Source organism: Lepisosteus oculatus, chromosome 4 (genome assembly GCF_040954835.1).
Source record: "Lepisosteus oculatus isolate fLepOcu1 chromosome 4, fLepOcu1.hap2, whole genome shotgun sequence".
NCBI classification, from domain to species: Eukaryota; Metazoa; Chordata; class Actinopteri; order Semionotiformes; family Lepisosteidae; genus Lepisosteus; species Lepisosteus oculatus.
The window spans coordinates 6425957-6442197 of NC_090699.1; the positions used below are offsets into that span (position 1 = coordinate 6425957).

Genomic DNA, 16241 nt, shown 5'->3' on the forward strand with positions numbered 1-16241 from the left:
ATCCTAAAAATGTCATTTACGGGCAGGGCTGTGATGTTAGAACAAAGTGTGATTGTACCCAGCGAGTCAAGGGCATGGGTTGTTCTAAGAATATGTTTATCTCTGCACCAACAAAGAGGAGGAAGTGAAACTGCCCGTAGCTGTCTTCTCTGTCCTTCAAGGCTAAGTAAGACCTATAAGGACTTGAAAATTACTGCCTAGCCTGTCTTTGTATTACTAACCAACCATAATGAAGTAAACAAGTTGAGGTGTTGCATCAGCTAAGTGTATAAAATAAGGGACCTTTCCCTATTTTACTTTGGAAATCAGCTCCCACTTGCTTCACAGACTTGTGGTTGCTGTTTTTCCCTATTGCGCAATATGAATAAATGCCTTACTGAGTGAATGAGAACACCTTTCCTGGCTCTTCTTTGATAAAGACTCCACGACAACTGAAACATTGTTTCTCAAAAATAGGCCGCTAATAAGAAAGCAAAGGCTGTGAAAACAGTGACAAATGCCCATAAACAAAATGCAAGCAGGTTGAAATTGTTATTTATTATAAATAATTTTGTTTTGTTAATAATAAAATACATTATTATAGTTCAATTTCAGTGGTCTTTTTAAAACCACTTTGTTATTTTTGTTAATTTGTTATTTATAATTATAATACATATGATTTTGATTTCTCGTTTCTTTTAAAAGCTTGTCTTAAATTGTCCCCACTGGAATGCAGTTGAGCTGGTTTTTACTCCCACTGTAGACAGCATTCCCATTTACTCATTTATATTTTAAACTTATTGAAATAATTTAACATCTCCATACTGATATATAAAATAATTAAATGCAAATATAGTGTACATTATATTTATTTATTTTTGTAATGAGTCTGTATTTGTTAAAAGAAAACCTTGTACCCTGACGGGGAATCAAACATGGATGTCTGAGTTGATAGGCACGCACCAAATCCATCGTACCAAATCATCACTTAGAAAGATTGTGGAAACAGACTACTTAAAATGTTTTCAAAATAACCATGAGTGAATGAGTCAAAGAAATTGGTGCAGATGTTTACAAAGAAAGTGGAATATAGTAATACTTTGAACTATATAAATACAGTATATTATATTTAGATCCTTAAATGAATTTATTGTGATTAATTTATTTAGTTGCCCAATTCCATTTTATATTTCTTACTAAGCAGATTTGCTAAAGTTCAGTTTTTCATTGCAATAACGACAGCGAGTATTCATAGAAAAGGTTAAAACATTATAGCTTGTAAAGTATAACTTTAAAGTATATACATTTTAATATAGTCAGAACAAGAACGTCAAAACGTTTTCCAAAATAACCGCAGTAAGCGACCAAGATAAGGATTTTGATGTTCAAAGTATTTGCAAAACAGTGGACAACTGTTGTGTATTTTTTAATTTCAGCTACCACTACCAGCCATGTACAGTATGTACAGTATAATTGTCAGCATTTCCGACTAACACATTCTCCTCTAAAGCTTTTTTCAGCTCTTAGAAATACAGAACATTTGCATATGTTTAGAATTTCCATGTAGTTTCCATAAGTGTCCTTTGACCTCTCAGTTGCAGCCAGAGTCCTTCCTAGTGGTCTATAGGCTTCATGCAAACATTAGCAGAGCTAAGCAGTACAAGCAGCTCTTATAAAGGAGATTGTTATAAATTAGGGTCTCCACATTGAACATGTTGGCTCTGTTATTTGTGTTCCTTAGAACCTTCTATCAACCACATACTGCATTGTTTAATCCCAAGAGGATCTGATATTTAATGTTTTAGAAAATGCCCATTTCAGTTCCTCTTGTCTATATTTCTATTATGCTAAATACTCTAAAGTGTATTTTAAACAGAAAGTCTCGAGAATAGAGGAAGGCAGAAAATATACATCTGATCCAATTGTGTGAGTTACACATTGCTGAATGAAGATTTATGAGCATACAAGTCTCTCTTGGAAGAGAGTTCCATTGCATTATTTGTCATGCAAATCTTCAAAAAACAATGAATCACTGCTTTTTTCAAAAAACTTTTACACCAAACACACAGCTTGATTACACAGTGGAAATGAATGCTTGACTGTGTTGTATTGCCACAGATTTATTTACAGATCCAGCCATTTAAATTGTGCGGAGTACGCTGCATTAAAACGTGGTAGGTGTGGCACATCATACTGCATTATACCGTATTTTAATTGAATTATGATAATAGTATCCGGAAGCACCTTGTAAAACCGCCAGGTGGAGTTAATAAAGCTTAATGTCCCATGTACAGCATTTGAGCTGTCACAAAAAAACGCCCGGTTCGAATCCCAATCACTGCAGAGGGACAATACTTTTCCAATTAAGAATTTAAGCTGTATACTCTTTTGACTTTTAATAATTTTAAACTGTGTATTACTGCAAGTTAATCATTAAACATTAAAAAGTCGTTATTTTTTATAAAAGCAAGATTGCACAGTTGGACAAAAGTACATAACCTCCCACCTTCATCATAAATGATTTAATTATTTATAAATATTTTACGCATCAGTGTCTTTAACTTGGTAACTTAGTGGGTTCTGGTTTTAACATGCTTGTTCGAACATTATTAAGCTTATATTGTGTACTTAAAAAGTTTTAATGTTTTATCATTTTTTAAGAAAAAATACATGTAGTAAGAACACCACTTGCTGTTATTGTAAAAAGATAAATGTTGTTGTGATTTAACATCACTTGATAGTTATATGAATATGGAATCCTGTAACTAAGCAGCTAAAATATCACAGGTGGACATTTCGGAAACATTTTGACATCCTTGACTTTTAAAAAAACTTTTATTGTCCTTGTAGTGGTAATGGACAAAGCACTGCACCCAATGGTTCAAAGCACGATCAGAGCATTACTTATGGTTTGTTCCTTATATAGTGAATACATAAAAATAGTCCACTATTATAGCTTATTGTTGGCTCTGCCGTGAATTTGTGTATCTGGATAAGTGATGGTATTGTGATTCAGGATTTCTTTGCGAAATTCAAACAAAGGAGGGAAGAAGGATTATTTTTACAATTGGCACTCCGAGATTCTGACTGATTTAATTTCCCTCATTTAGCTGCAGTGGATAAAGAAATCCTGCAGTAGTTATATTTATTGGAAGGCGCTCTGTTTTATTAACAGACACTCTGCCTCAAACCTGTGTTGTACAGTGATTAAGACATGGGTAATATCATCCGCATTAAACAATGTGTTTATCGTGCCAATCCTGCTAAATTAAGATAGCAGAAAGTCACCATGCTCTTACAAGCGGATCTGTTAAGCAGAGTTTGTGTTAACAGTGTCAGTGAAAACAATGACCACAGGCACTTTTCCTTCTCCCCTATATTCTCATGTATGATTAGAATAGGCCAACCTTCCGATGAAAGACAAGTTCCTTTCCCCCAAGACTGGCAGGAAACAGTCAAAACTCGCCACACCCAGACTGAAACTCGATCAACCTTTTTTAATAGCCTTGCAAATGTGCTTACACTGAAGGAGATGCACTCAACGCACCACAGGTGTCACATTTACTGTACATGTCAAATCAGTTGCTTTCCATTGTGATTTGTTTTCTCCATAGCCTCCGCTTTATCATTTATACAGTACAGTATGCCTATTCCAGAGACATTTTCATTGTTGATAACTCTGCAGGGAGAGCATGGAGATTCCAAAACACTCTACAGCAGCAGAAGTGAGCAATTACCTGCTCGAAAACGAATGTGTTCCCAATGTGTTTCCTTTCTTCTCTTTCCAGCATGGAATAAAACTATTTATTGTTCCTTTGCAGCCTACGCATGCTGATGTAGTTACCCACCTGAACTACAGTTTGCATAATATATTTATGTTCCTAAATTAATATCGTTTATGGCCTTCAGATGCGTTATGCTCCTCTTCTTTTTATGCTCAGCTACTAAAATTTCCCTTTCGTTGTAAAATTCCATATAAATATTCAATATTAAGTGGATTAAAACAAGCACAGTAAAGAGATTAAATTATTAAATCTTTTCACTAACGACCAATGCACCACGAGTGCCCCGTCGGTCATTTTGGCCAGCCTATCACGTACTGCGGAACACGCGGTGAATTGTAAATAATTTTGCGTGGTAAGGGGTTGTACCGTGCATTTTGAATGGTTGCATCTGTATCTGTTTTTTTAGAAAATCTAGTCCTTAACAAATTGTAGATAAGAATCAACTCTTGTGAGAATGTGTCCTCATCTAACAGCATCTGTACAAAGCTAATGGACCTGGAGTAGGCAATAAATCAATTAACCTTGATCTGTTGATACTCTAAACCTGTATCTGTCTCTTTCTCCAGCTGGCTCCCACACTCTCTCTCTGGCCCTTCCTGCAGAGAGACTCAGGGAGTCCCCTAGTCTGTAAGCAGGGCTCCATCTGGATTCAGGCCAGTGTCATTGATGTTGACTGGTCAGCCATCACTGGCAACCACAGTGGCCCCTTCGTCTGCAGCCTCAGCTCAGGAAGGAGAGCTTCCTGGAGAGCATATTGAGCTCAAGCCTAGCCCCCATGTGCCCTTGAAGGACAAAACCACTGTCACTTCAACCACAACTGCACCAGCATTGAATGCGTCCTCTGCTAAAGCACCAGGGTCCACTGCTACTGCACCAATATCCAATGCTTGCTCTACAACCGCAATAACATCAACAACTTTTACAATTACTGCAGCCCCCTGTGAGAACAAAATCAGATATTGCTGACAAGAAGGTATAAGACTGTAGTGATGCTGGGGTTTTAATGTATTGTAACAATCAGAAAATCTAATGGTTAATTGCAGAAGTACTTTGTAACTTTTAGGAATCATTCAAACATAGCAAGTGATAGTCTCACACATTGATTTTAAATGTACAGTACAGTATACAATTCATTGGTACAGTATAAAGCCAGAATATGCATACATTGCAACAAACATTACAGAATGTACTTCTGAAATTATCTGCTGTGATACAAATGACTGTTCATTCACTCGGGGGTTACAAGGACAAGTTAAAAGGTTCTATCATCCAGGAATAAATCCATTGTTATCAATTAAACAGGTTGGTGAACTAAACCATTTAGAGATAATGTAGGACTAAAATCTGTGTAGTCTCTTTATTGAACTAATGACTTGCTAGATCCATCGATACCTTACAGATGTAATCAGGACATATGCTGAAGACAGCTGTACACAGACAGCATGTAAGGAATAATGATATGGGTTATACCATATGCAGAGTCTGCTCAGGATAGTCATCTAGTAGGTTGGTACTTAGTACTGACATTTGCAAAACATCTTTCCCAATCTTGCTATAACAAATCTGACCCAGGCTGAACAACCTTGGATGTAGCCTGAGGCAAGGTCTCATAAGAACATATGAAGATCGCAGGAGGCTATACTCTCCATCTAGCCAGTGTAGTTAATTGACTAGAAGGTCTCATTCATGTCACGATTATAGTCCCTCCTCCTTAAGGGCACTCCGGTTCTTTTCACTTCGGACCTAATTTTGTGCACCTGCCCCATGTTCCAGCCTCCTTCCCGCCCCCCTTAAAAGCCAGACACCCACGCAGTTCGGGGCTCTGCTCTGATTCCCATATCGTGCGAGCCCAGGACCTGTAATCGCCTGGCTCCGTTATGTTTTTAAGTCTCTGTTCCCCCCGCCGGTTCAGTCCCGGTTCCATTTTTTAACTCTCAGTATCGGATGGACCGCCCGAAAAAGGCTTTGGACCTTTCGCTTTTCCTGGATTTTGCATTGGACTCTGTTTTGGATTGTTTGCCTCGGCAACACCTCCCCCGACCACCAGCACTTCATGGACATGCCCCCCTGTTTTCATCCCCGCTTCCTGCATACCTTTTTTCCTCGTGTATTCTCACTCAACCCCGGATTGTGTCGTCTGCATAGGGTCTGGAAAGAACTGTCAGCTACTGCAGCTGTTTCTTGAAAGAAGAAAGGGCATCAGCTACTACAGCATGGATAGGTAGCTTGCTCCAAACTCCTACAACCCATGGGTTAACGAACTGCCTCCTAATCTCAGTTATAAATGCAATTCCTCCATGTGTTCCCACATGCACCCTCTTACCTTCCAGTTACAGTCCTTCCTTTACTTCTCTAGGCTTCATGCAAATGTCAGCAGAGCTAAACTGCACAAACAGGTGTGTAAAAGATTACATTAAAAATTGGTGTTCTATTAACAAGGTATCCCAAGAGGAACTTGTAATGGTAACTGGTAATCATGTTTTTTCATGAAACACAGTTTTCAGTTCCTCTTCTTCTATACTTCTAAAAAACCTTCAGAAGTTATTTTGGACTCAGAACTTCTCGAAAACTGAAGAAGCTCTTTTTTTTCTATGCCTGAATATGTTTGATTGTTGTTGCCATGCCTGCCCTGGCTCCTGCTCTGTGGGGTATGCAACACTGGTTGCCAAGGAAACAGACCAGCTGGGGGCTAAGTTTATGGACATGTGAAGGGTTCAGGAGCAATAAATTAATACAACTTTTCTCCCCTGACAACGTATGGTATTAAGCAGTTTGTCAAATGACATGACATGACGTGACTTTTCTATTAAGGATTTAAGAATAGTTACCAAAGAAAAGACACTACTCAGAGCAATTGATATAACTACTGATAGTGCAGGAAGATAACTGACAATTTCAGCATCAGAAGAACAGAGGCAGAACCTAACTGTGGTAAAACCACAACTTCAGTGCACAGAGTATTTTAAGTCTCAGACCAAACAGGTGTTCTGTTACTTCCTTATAAGAGCTCATCTCTTTCGTGTAATGATCGCTTGTATTTCCAGTGCTGCTCTGAATTCAAGAGCAGAAATCAGACCACAGCCCTCATATTTCTACAGTGATGATGCATGAGAAAGTATCAACATTTGCATCACCAGAAGAACAGAGGAAGAACTGAACCTGTGGTGAGATCACAAGGTCAGTGCACAGGACATGTTAAATATATTAAAGAGAAAAAGGGGGGTTTTCTTATTTCCTTATAAAGTCAGGCTTGGCTTTTTCAGCTGTCAGTAGTGACAACCAGTATCTCCTGTGCTGTGTTGGACTCATGTCAATCTGCATTGACAGAAGCTGAACATTAAAACATGGAAGAGATTTACGCCAACATTGAAGATAGTTACAAGTTACCCAACTGCTACAAAGGTGGGGAAGCAGAACAGCAGAACAAAGGAAGACTAGGAGGTAATATAGCCACATCCTTTTTTCTTTAAGTGTGACTTTTTCACATTGATTCTGTAGATGAGTGATACTGCCTGGTTGAATAGATCTAGATCAGAAATCACTGATTAATCACCAATTTCTAATGATCAGAATCAATTCCATTGTGATCATTTACACAAGTGATGTGTTACATTATACGTTGAAACACAACAAGCTTTGATTACAAATTCATACACAATATTACAAACATTGTAGTACTTGCAAGCAGGCCAATGAACTATAAAGAAACTCAAATACCACATCTACTGTATATCTGTATTCGAAAAGTAAAAACGTCTTGTGCTACAAGAAATTAATGGTTGCTAATACTCTATGGCCCTAGCTTTCTTAAACAGTTTGAACATACTCACAAAATTACCTAAATCAGTGTCTTGGGTAAATATTTGTCCCTGTAGATTTGGTAAAAGACCTATTCAGACACTCCAGGAGGGACTTTCAACACACCTTCAGGGGAGATATTCTGAAAAGGCTGATCTTTTTAGTTCTGGAATCTGTGGACAAAATCCTAAAGAGACAGCTCTCCATACAAGATCCCAGCCCCCAGATACCTTCATCTGAGGAATGAACTACTGTATATAATAAGGGAGCAGTGTGCATATCTATACCACAGATTGTGAATTCTACAATAGGCCAACTACACCTGCATTTTCACAAGATTATCAGGGAATTTGTTGTGCCTATTTGGAAGCCAATTAAAGGCCGAGAGTGCAGACAGAGGTTGTCTACTCACATCGTTGCAGTCTTATAGATGGTGAATTGATTATGTGGTTTTGATAGAAACTAAAAGAGACATTGAAAGAGTGAGTGAAAGCTAGAAAAAGATTACATCAAGTAACGCCCTTGAATTTTCCATGTCAGTCCACTGGTAAGAAAGGTGTGCCCTGACACAGGCTCAATTTAGGGTAGGTAGGGTACCTGTAGGTCTGTTCCTGGGTCTTTAACATGCAGTTTCCTCATACGATGCTACCATTTATGCTACACCCTTCTACTTAATAAGCGTAGCTGTTCCTATCTTGTTTTTTTTATAAAATCCAGAATATATTATTGTTTCTCAGCAATAGTGTATCTGTGAACAAAATGTTCAAATCAAAATGTGAAATTGAAGGCTTAGGTAAAGAAAACCAAAGCTTTAAGGGGGAGGGACTACAATCATGACAGTGTGTCTCTTAGTCCTCAGAGTGGCAGTGGTACCTTGGGAACTTGGCCCACCTGAAATCTTACTTGGTTATTAATCTTAATTGGTTATTCCTTCTGTGTTAGAGCACATATAGAGCACAAAGTGAGGATATCTGCACACCAGGTGGGAATTTCAAGCTTTTCCAGGGAAGGGACAGGGATCCAGTGGGGTAAAAGATAGGATAGAGAGATAACATGACATAAGCTTTGGACTTTTTCCTCCTTTTGGATTCTCCTTTGGACTTCTTCCTGGATTGTGTGCCTTGGCCACACCTCCCCCAAACACCAGCGCACCCAGGACATGCCCCCTGTTTTCATCCCTGTATCCTGCATGCTTTTTCCCCCATGTTTTCTTCACTTTTCCCTGGATTGTGTCCTCTGCATAGGGTCCGGAAAGAACTGTTCGTTACACACACTACCTCCTTTATTGTTGACACTGGTGGGGGCAGGGGATTGTGCCCTCTGGAGCTGGAGAGCAGGTTGCTTGCAGACTGACGAACTGAGTAGCCAAACACACAGGGGAATGAAGTACTGCGGATGGCCAAGGAAACACATTCCAAGTCCGTGGTCTTACAGACGAGGATTCAAACCAAGAGAGAAAGGATACCAACCAAGGGGCTAAATCAGGAGTCAAGACAGAGCAACAGTCTAATTCCAGGACAGTGAAACAAAGCAAACAAAGCCGGAGGGGTGATCCGGGGACCTAGTGGAGAACGAAGCAGGGATTAGAAAACAGGCAAACCAGAGAGGTGAAATACTTGGAGCAAAGCTTGGGGTGCCCAGTGTCCACACTCAATTGCAGAGTCCTGAGCTCTGCCAGGTCCAAGAATTTATTCACAGGAGCTCCTGGTGATTAGATAACCCACAGTCCAGTAGCCAGGGCAAACATGATAGGATGGCCATTATATTACCTATTTCCAATGATCTGGATCAATTACAATGTGGTCAGTTACACAGGTGATGTGTTACAAAATGTAATTTAACACAGCACACATTTGTTACACCATTAATACACAATGTCAAAACCATTGCAGTGTTGGTACTGTAAATGCAGGCAAGCCAATGAACTTCAAAGTAACTTTGATACACAGTATCTCTATATCTGTATCTATAATTTAATAAAGTCCTGAGGAAATGGTTGTCCGTATGATTTTCCGTATACCTTTGGAGAGATATGTTGAAAAAACTGAATGTCTTAGAAAGTTTTATTTTCAGTTCAGGAAAAGAAATTCCAAAGAGACGGTTCTCCGTACAAGATCCTGGCCCTCATCTGCTCAGGTTTGAGCTGTGTGCTCCTGATAACAGCTGTCATCTTCAGTTCTTATTGTAAGTACAGTTACTGATGTGTATTTCGATATTTGTAGCAGAAATGTCAAAGACAAATTAGTATGATGCCTGGGCTGTTCAGAACAGTGGAATTCTGAGGACAAAACATGAAGTGTATCAGTGTTACCTTCCCAGCTTCTCCTCCCTCACTCACTAGCTCGTCAGCAACTGTACTTCCAGTAGGCACAGCAGAATCCCTTTCTGTATTCTCAGGAAGCACAGTCATTCCTGACTTGTCTGCATGCTGTCTTTTATATCTCCTTGCCTCTTTATTTACTATTGTACAGTATATCCCAGTATTTCCCGCCTCCTGTGGGACACTATTCTGATAGAATCTCTATTCCAATATAATTATTTCTCCAGTGCTGTAACTACAGTACCTTTTACACCTCTACCATCTAAAAGATATAGCAGGAAAAGAGAAATGACGATGGAAGATGATTTAATTGTCCGTGCGATATGAATGAAGTTAATTTTTAAAAGCCCTATGTGTAATTCAAAAAGACTGTTGTGTTATGTTTGGTTATTGGGAAAGTAGGTTTATTTAAAACCTTGTTCAAAACAAAATCATAGGATCATTCCAATACCATGACTGTAATTCTCTTCTGATTTTTATTTAAGATTTTCTCAGGCCAACAAGATCTGCCCAATTTCTATCCCCAAGCACCTCCCATATGTACATAAATTGTTCATCTTCAAACAGGAGCTCCTCTGCTTTTAAACAAGGTATTGTTATTTACCTATCTGGGTAAGTTGTTGTGTTTCAGGGCGCAATGACGCCTCTCAGGTCTCAGTCCCAGGTGATCATTAGAGCCTGGGTCCTCGGGTCATCAACACAGATACAGATGAACACTGCAGTAGGTTTGCTAACATGCTGGTCTGTGTCAGTTTTTATTTTAATAATAATAATTATAGTAATTGCTTACACTTATATTGCGCTTTTCTGGATACTCCACTCTAAGCGCTTTACAGGTAATGGGGATCCCCTCCACCACCACCAATGTGAGGCATCCACCTGGATGATGCGACGGCAGCCATAGTGCACCAGAACACTCACCACACATCAGCTCTTAGGGGGGAGGAGAGCAGAGTAATGAAGCAAATTCATAGGGGGGGATTATTAGGAGGCTGTGATTGGTAAGGGCCAATGGGAAATCTGGCCAGGACACCAGGGTTACACCCCTATTCTTTTTGAGAAACGCCCTGGGATTTTTAATGACCACAGAGTGACTCTCTGTGGTTTTACGTCTCATCCAAAGGACAGCACCTGTTTACAGTATAGAGTCCCCGTCACTGTACTGGGGCATTAGGACCCACATGGGCCACAGGGTGAGCACCCCCTGCTGGCCCCACTAACACCTCTTCCAGCAGCAACCTTAGTTTTTCCCAGGAGGTCTCCCACCCAGGTACTGACCAGGCTCACCCCTGCTTAGCTTCAGTGGGTTGCCAGTTGTGAGTTGCAGAGTGATATGGCTGCTGCTATTGTAAACCCACTGGAACAATTAGTTGCTTAAACCTACACTTACAGTATACCATCTCCCCAATTCCAGTGTCCCAATATCTTCTCTAGACAAAATAAAGAAAAGATCATTCTGAGGAAACTCAGGGTCCTTCAGCAGTTACTGGAGATAATAGTGAGAAGACAAATAGTTATTCAAATCTTTTCACCAAAGCTTTTAATGTATTATTTTGCCTTACTCGTGGTTTCAGAATAGTCAATTTGTTTTATAATTGTTTCTGTAACATATAATGTGTGCCTTTGCTTTGTGTTCCTTGAAAAGCACAGCTACATACTGTAAACTTGTCATTTTATACTTAGAACTGCGGACAATACTGGAGGACATTCACAACAGCTGTTTTAACCTGCAAGACAATTTGACTGATGTTCATGGAAAAGCTAAACGCTGCAACAACGCCATAAAGAGACACACCCTGGTCCAGCTGTGCAACAGCAGCTATATGATGGGTTGGTACAAGTGTGGATTTTCAAAGTTTTCTGTTCTGTATTATTTCCATCCACTGCTGACTCAAAAGAGACTTCTACGCAAGCTGTCAGATTTAGCATATTTTTTTAGGTCAAGATAGTAAATAATATTAAATAGGAGGATTAGAAAATATTAGAAATAGAAATAGTAGAAATAGCAAATAAAATTATAAAAAAAACATATAAAATTGTAGACTTTTCTGAACATTTAGGGAAAATCCTTGGCAGATGCTGTCTAATAAAGTAATAATAAACATCATCAGGGTGAAGGATTTGTGCTGCCTTTGCATGCAGGAAAGAAAAACAAATGTGAAATACAAAGTGTGAAACACATTGAACCAGAAAAGACTTATGTTGAAGCTTCACATTGTTCTTTCAGACAATGTAGGGAAGCAATAAAATGGCAAAACAAATACAAGTACCTTCAAAAGTACACTGATATCAAGCGAAAATATCATAGCTTGTTTAGAACGTTGTGGACAATCTGGTCACCATGTAAGAGAGAAGGTTTTGCTGATCTAGATACGGAGAGCTGAGCCCTGACTGCTTGTGAACACTAGGCGGAGCCAAACTTCACACAGCGTCAGTGTCCCACCATGTTGTCACTAATCTTGTTTTTTTCTCTCTTCACTTCATTAAGCTTGCTCTGTTCTTACTAAAATATCCAGTAAGTGAGTTTAATTTCTATCATATGTTTGTCTATTCATGCTCATGTGTCAGGAGGATTCTGTCAAAAAGGAATTACATTACGCTTTCTAAGTTGTATTGTGTATTACTCTTCTTTCTTCAAACTTTTCCAAAGGACAACAAAGAAATTGAAGTTTTGGAGATGTATCGATGTATTAAGAAAATGTTTTCTAAAGTCATCTATACAGTTGCAGAAGTTTTATTTCTTTTCTTTCTTTGCACATATGCTCAATTAATATTAGGTGTCATAAAGTTAATCTTGTTATTTGTGTATGGGCTGAGTTCAAAAGGAAATGTTCTTTGACCACCAGGAAACTAACATTTATCAATTCCTCTTACACCGATAACTGAAATAAATCAGTATCATTTATATATGATGGAAAAAATTAAATATCTGACATTGTACATGTGTTGTGTGCTCTTTACAGAGAGAGAAGGAAGCATACCTAGAGCAGGTAAGAATAACAATATTTAAGATCATTATGACAAAATCTTTCAAATTTATCTGAGCAGAATTTTAAATTCAAGGAATCATGGCTAAGAATTGTTTTCCATGACTCTGGGGAGAGTGTCTTAGCTCTTGTAGTTGCTTAGTGAAGGAAAAATACATATTCATTTTTCCTTTCCTATCAGACTCACACTGTAAAAGAGCCTGTTCTTTTGCCACAGATAGGTTTGAATATTAATCCAAACAACGTTGGCAGTGCTGGCAACATTACTGGCACATCCTTGGACTCTATAACTTGTCTTACCAGGCAACATATATACATATATCTTGTACATAAAATCTTTGTCGACCCCCCTCATCCACTCTTTTTAGAATGTACTCTCCTACCCTCTGGGAGGAGGTACAGGATCATCTATATAAAGATGTAGAGAGCATTTATGCCCTTTATACTTGGAAGTATTCACTTGTTGAATAAGAAAAAAAAATGTGTCTGTCTTTGAGTAATCCTTGGAAGAAAATCTGTATCCTAATACATAAAATTTAACAATTTAACAATTTTTGTTTTTTCTTTCTCCTAGTGTGGAAATGGATTCAAAATGCATCAGGTATCCAAATCAATGGCTGCCATTGTACAGTGTTTTCTATAAATGTATACAAATATACTCTTCTGGGAATAGTTGAAACAGAAGAGTTTCATTGGATAATATTAGATTAAATAATGTGATATACTATTGAATATGTTATATTGTATGAGTTAATTTTTTTTCTCCAACCTAACACTTACAATTTCTTAAGAAATTAATATAAAGAATTTCTAGTGAATGTAAAAGTTATTTCCTTTGTTTAGGCATAAACCTCTGTATATATTGTCATTGTCATTCTTTCCAGCGGACGTAGTCCTGGACCCTGATACAGCCCACATCAGCCTGAACATCTCCAAGGATGGGAAACGTGCAGTCTTGTCTGATGTTCCTCAGTCCTCTGCATCGACAAGATTTACTGACAATATGGGTGTTTTGGGTAAAGTGGGATTCATCTCAGGGAGGCACTACTGGGAGGTGGAGGTGAGGGATAATCTGAACTGGGGTGTGGGCATCTTCAGGGGATCTGCTCCTAGAAATACATACCTTAGACCTGAGAAAGGGGCCTGGACAGTGGAGCTGTGGCATAATGGCAAGTTTAGTTTCGTTACTGAACCCCGAACATCATTATCTCAGGATCTGCTTCCACAGAGAGTGGGGGTCTATGTAGACTGTGAGGAAGGGCAGCTGTCATTTTACAAAGTGGAGACTCAAAATCTCATTTACACAGCTAATGTACATTTCACAGAAAAATACTACCCATTGTTCTACACAGAAAGCAAAAAGGGCATTTCCATTGTTCCTTCTCTGATTATTAAACTGTAACTAGACTTTGTATTTTTTGTGTATAATGTGCCAGATTTCAATATCGAAATCAGGGGCTAGAGATCCTGGTCCTGGTGGGTCTGTGCTGTAAAATGTTTGCTCTGTCTGTTAAGGGTTGAAAGAGGTTGATAAGTGGTCAGAATAAGCCAGTAATAGTTAATGCTCATCTATAAGAATCTACATGGCTTGGCAGCTCAGTGCCTTTCTGTTATCTGTCTACTCCCCACATTGTGGCCTTCATTCATCCAACTTCAACTGGGCTTCTAGACATCCCTCAATCTCATTTACACTCTGTGGGTGACAGGGTCTACTCTTGCTCCCGTCACATGTTAAAAGACCAGTCAAGTCACAGGTCACAGGGTCATAGCCATGTGCTGAGATGTCAAGATGTCAAACACAGTTGATTGGGTGTGACAAAATAATTTGCAATTCTAAATTATGAAATGGCAAACTGAAAGTGATTGAAACTTTAGAGACACACTGGCCTTCCAGGAGCAGGACTGGACTCCCCTGGATTAAATAATCTCTAGATTTACAGTACATGGCGGGCAAACTACAGCCCATCTCTTCCACCCCATCACAGAACTCTAACACAGCCAGCACCTTAACTGCTCTTTGGTTGTAAAAACATCCTGGACTTGACTGGAGTGGATTGGAAGGGCAACACGTTGAGCAATCCTGCTATAAGGTCACTGCACAGATGGTTTCAAACATATCTGTACAGTATATCACCACATCAAAACACAAGAACTCCTCCAGTCCTTGTCTTTATATAGCGCTTTGCTCTGTCTAATCATGTAATTTATTTTTTTATGCTTAATTGCTTATGGGGTCCAGGGGCTGAAGGTCTGTTCAATAATGAAGGAAGAGCTGGAACAAAGACGTGCAGTGGATTGGAGTGGAATGCACCCTCCACTAAGCCAGTGGTTCTCAAACTGTGGTACACGGAGAGCCCCTAGGCGGAGCAAAGACCTGTATTAGAATTCAGTGGAATGCACCATCCACTAATCCAATAACCAGATCAATTAGGCTGATAAAAACGCTGAAGTCTTCAGGCACTGTTGTAGATCTAATCCTTCATTTACCCAACATCTTAGAGCTACAACATAACACAGCTTTGATTTTTTGTCTCTAAATAAGTGTTTATTTGGTTTGTCTTCATTCTCAGATTATGAATTATAATGATTTTTTTTTTGTGTATTTGGTTTCCCATTTTGATAAAGACCCGTGTGTGATTTTGAAATGTCAATGAAGAGGCCTATTGAAAGCTCTGTGCTATTTTTACCTTTCCTCTTTGTCCTTTGTGCCCTTCTCCTGACACCTCAGTAAGACCCCTGTGTACAGTAACTATACAAGTTTTCATGTATACATGATGTAGTCATTCCTTCCTGTTTTTTTTTCATTTAACAGGCAGTTTTGCACTCTTATGAGCCGGGTTCTCCTAAAGCATCCCATGATATTATTTTGCTCACATCTTCTTGGATTAGGAAATTGATTTTTACTTTTTATTAAATTTTAACATTTTTTAATACGGGCTTGTGTGTGATAAGTAATCTAATATTTATACATTTGCTAACAACTGTACCAATGTGACTGCTGAACTGAAATTGAGCAGGAGTGTTAATGTTTTCATATATATGTGTCACGCCCTTCACAGACGGAGGGCGCTCCTGCTCTGTCCTGTTCCTAGTTTCCCTGTGCTTTGTGTCTTGTGTCTGGGGCTTTATATTTCCGGGTCTCACCTGTCGCGAACACGGACTGAAATCCGTGTCAGATCTTGCAGAAGACCCTATGCGATGCAGTAAGAGCTGGAGAAAACAGGAGGTGTGGTAAAAAGGAACACACAGGGGTTTAATAGTGCACAAAATAATAGTGACAATCCGTGAGACAGTGTACGGGGAAGACAAAACGGCATCCAAATCCAAACGGGTCCAAGGGCAGGTCAAAGCACAGTCCGAGAGTCCATCAAC

At 39.1% G+C, this 16241-nt stretch overlaps 1 protein-coding gene across 1 annotated transcript; it reads left to right on the forward strand.

Moving 5' to 3' along the window:
• Nucleotides 1–7026: 7026 nt before the first annotated feature.
• On the forward strand, nt 7027–15755 carry LOC107077211 (E3 ubiquitin-protein ligase TRIM39-like). Its single transcript, XM_015346001.2, has 8 exons — nt 7027–7205; nt 9636–9746; nt 10368–10472; nt 11566–11712; nt 12371–12397; nt 12846–12872; nt 13444–13470; nt 13754–15755. The coding sequence occupies exons 1-8, from the start codon at nt 7109–7111 to the stop codon at nt 14269–14271; spliced, it is 1059 nt and encodes a 352-aa protein (XP_015201487.2). The 5' UTR covers nt 7027–7108; the 3' UTR covers nt 14272–15755.
• Nucleotides 15756–16241: the final 486 nt, after the last annotated feature.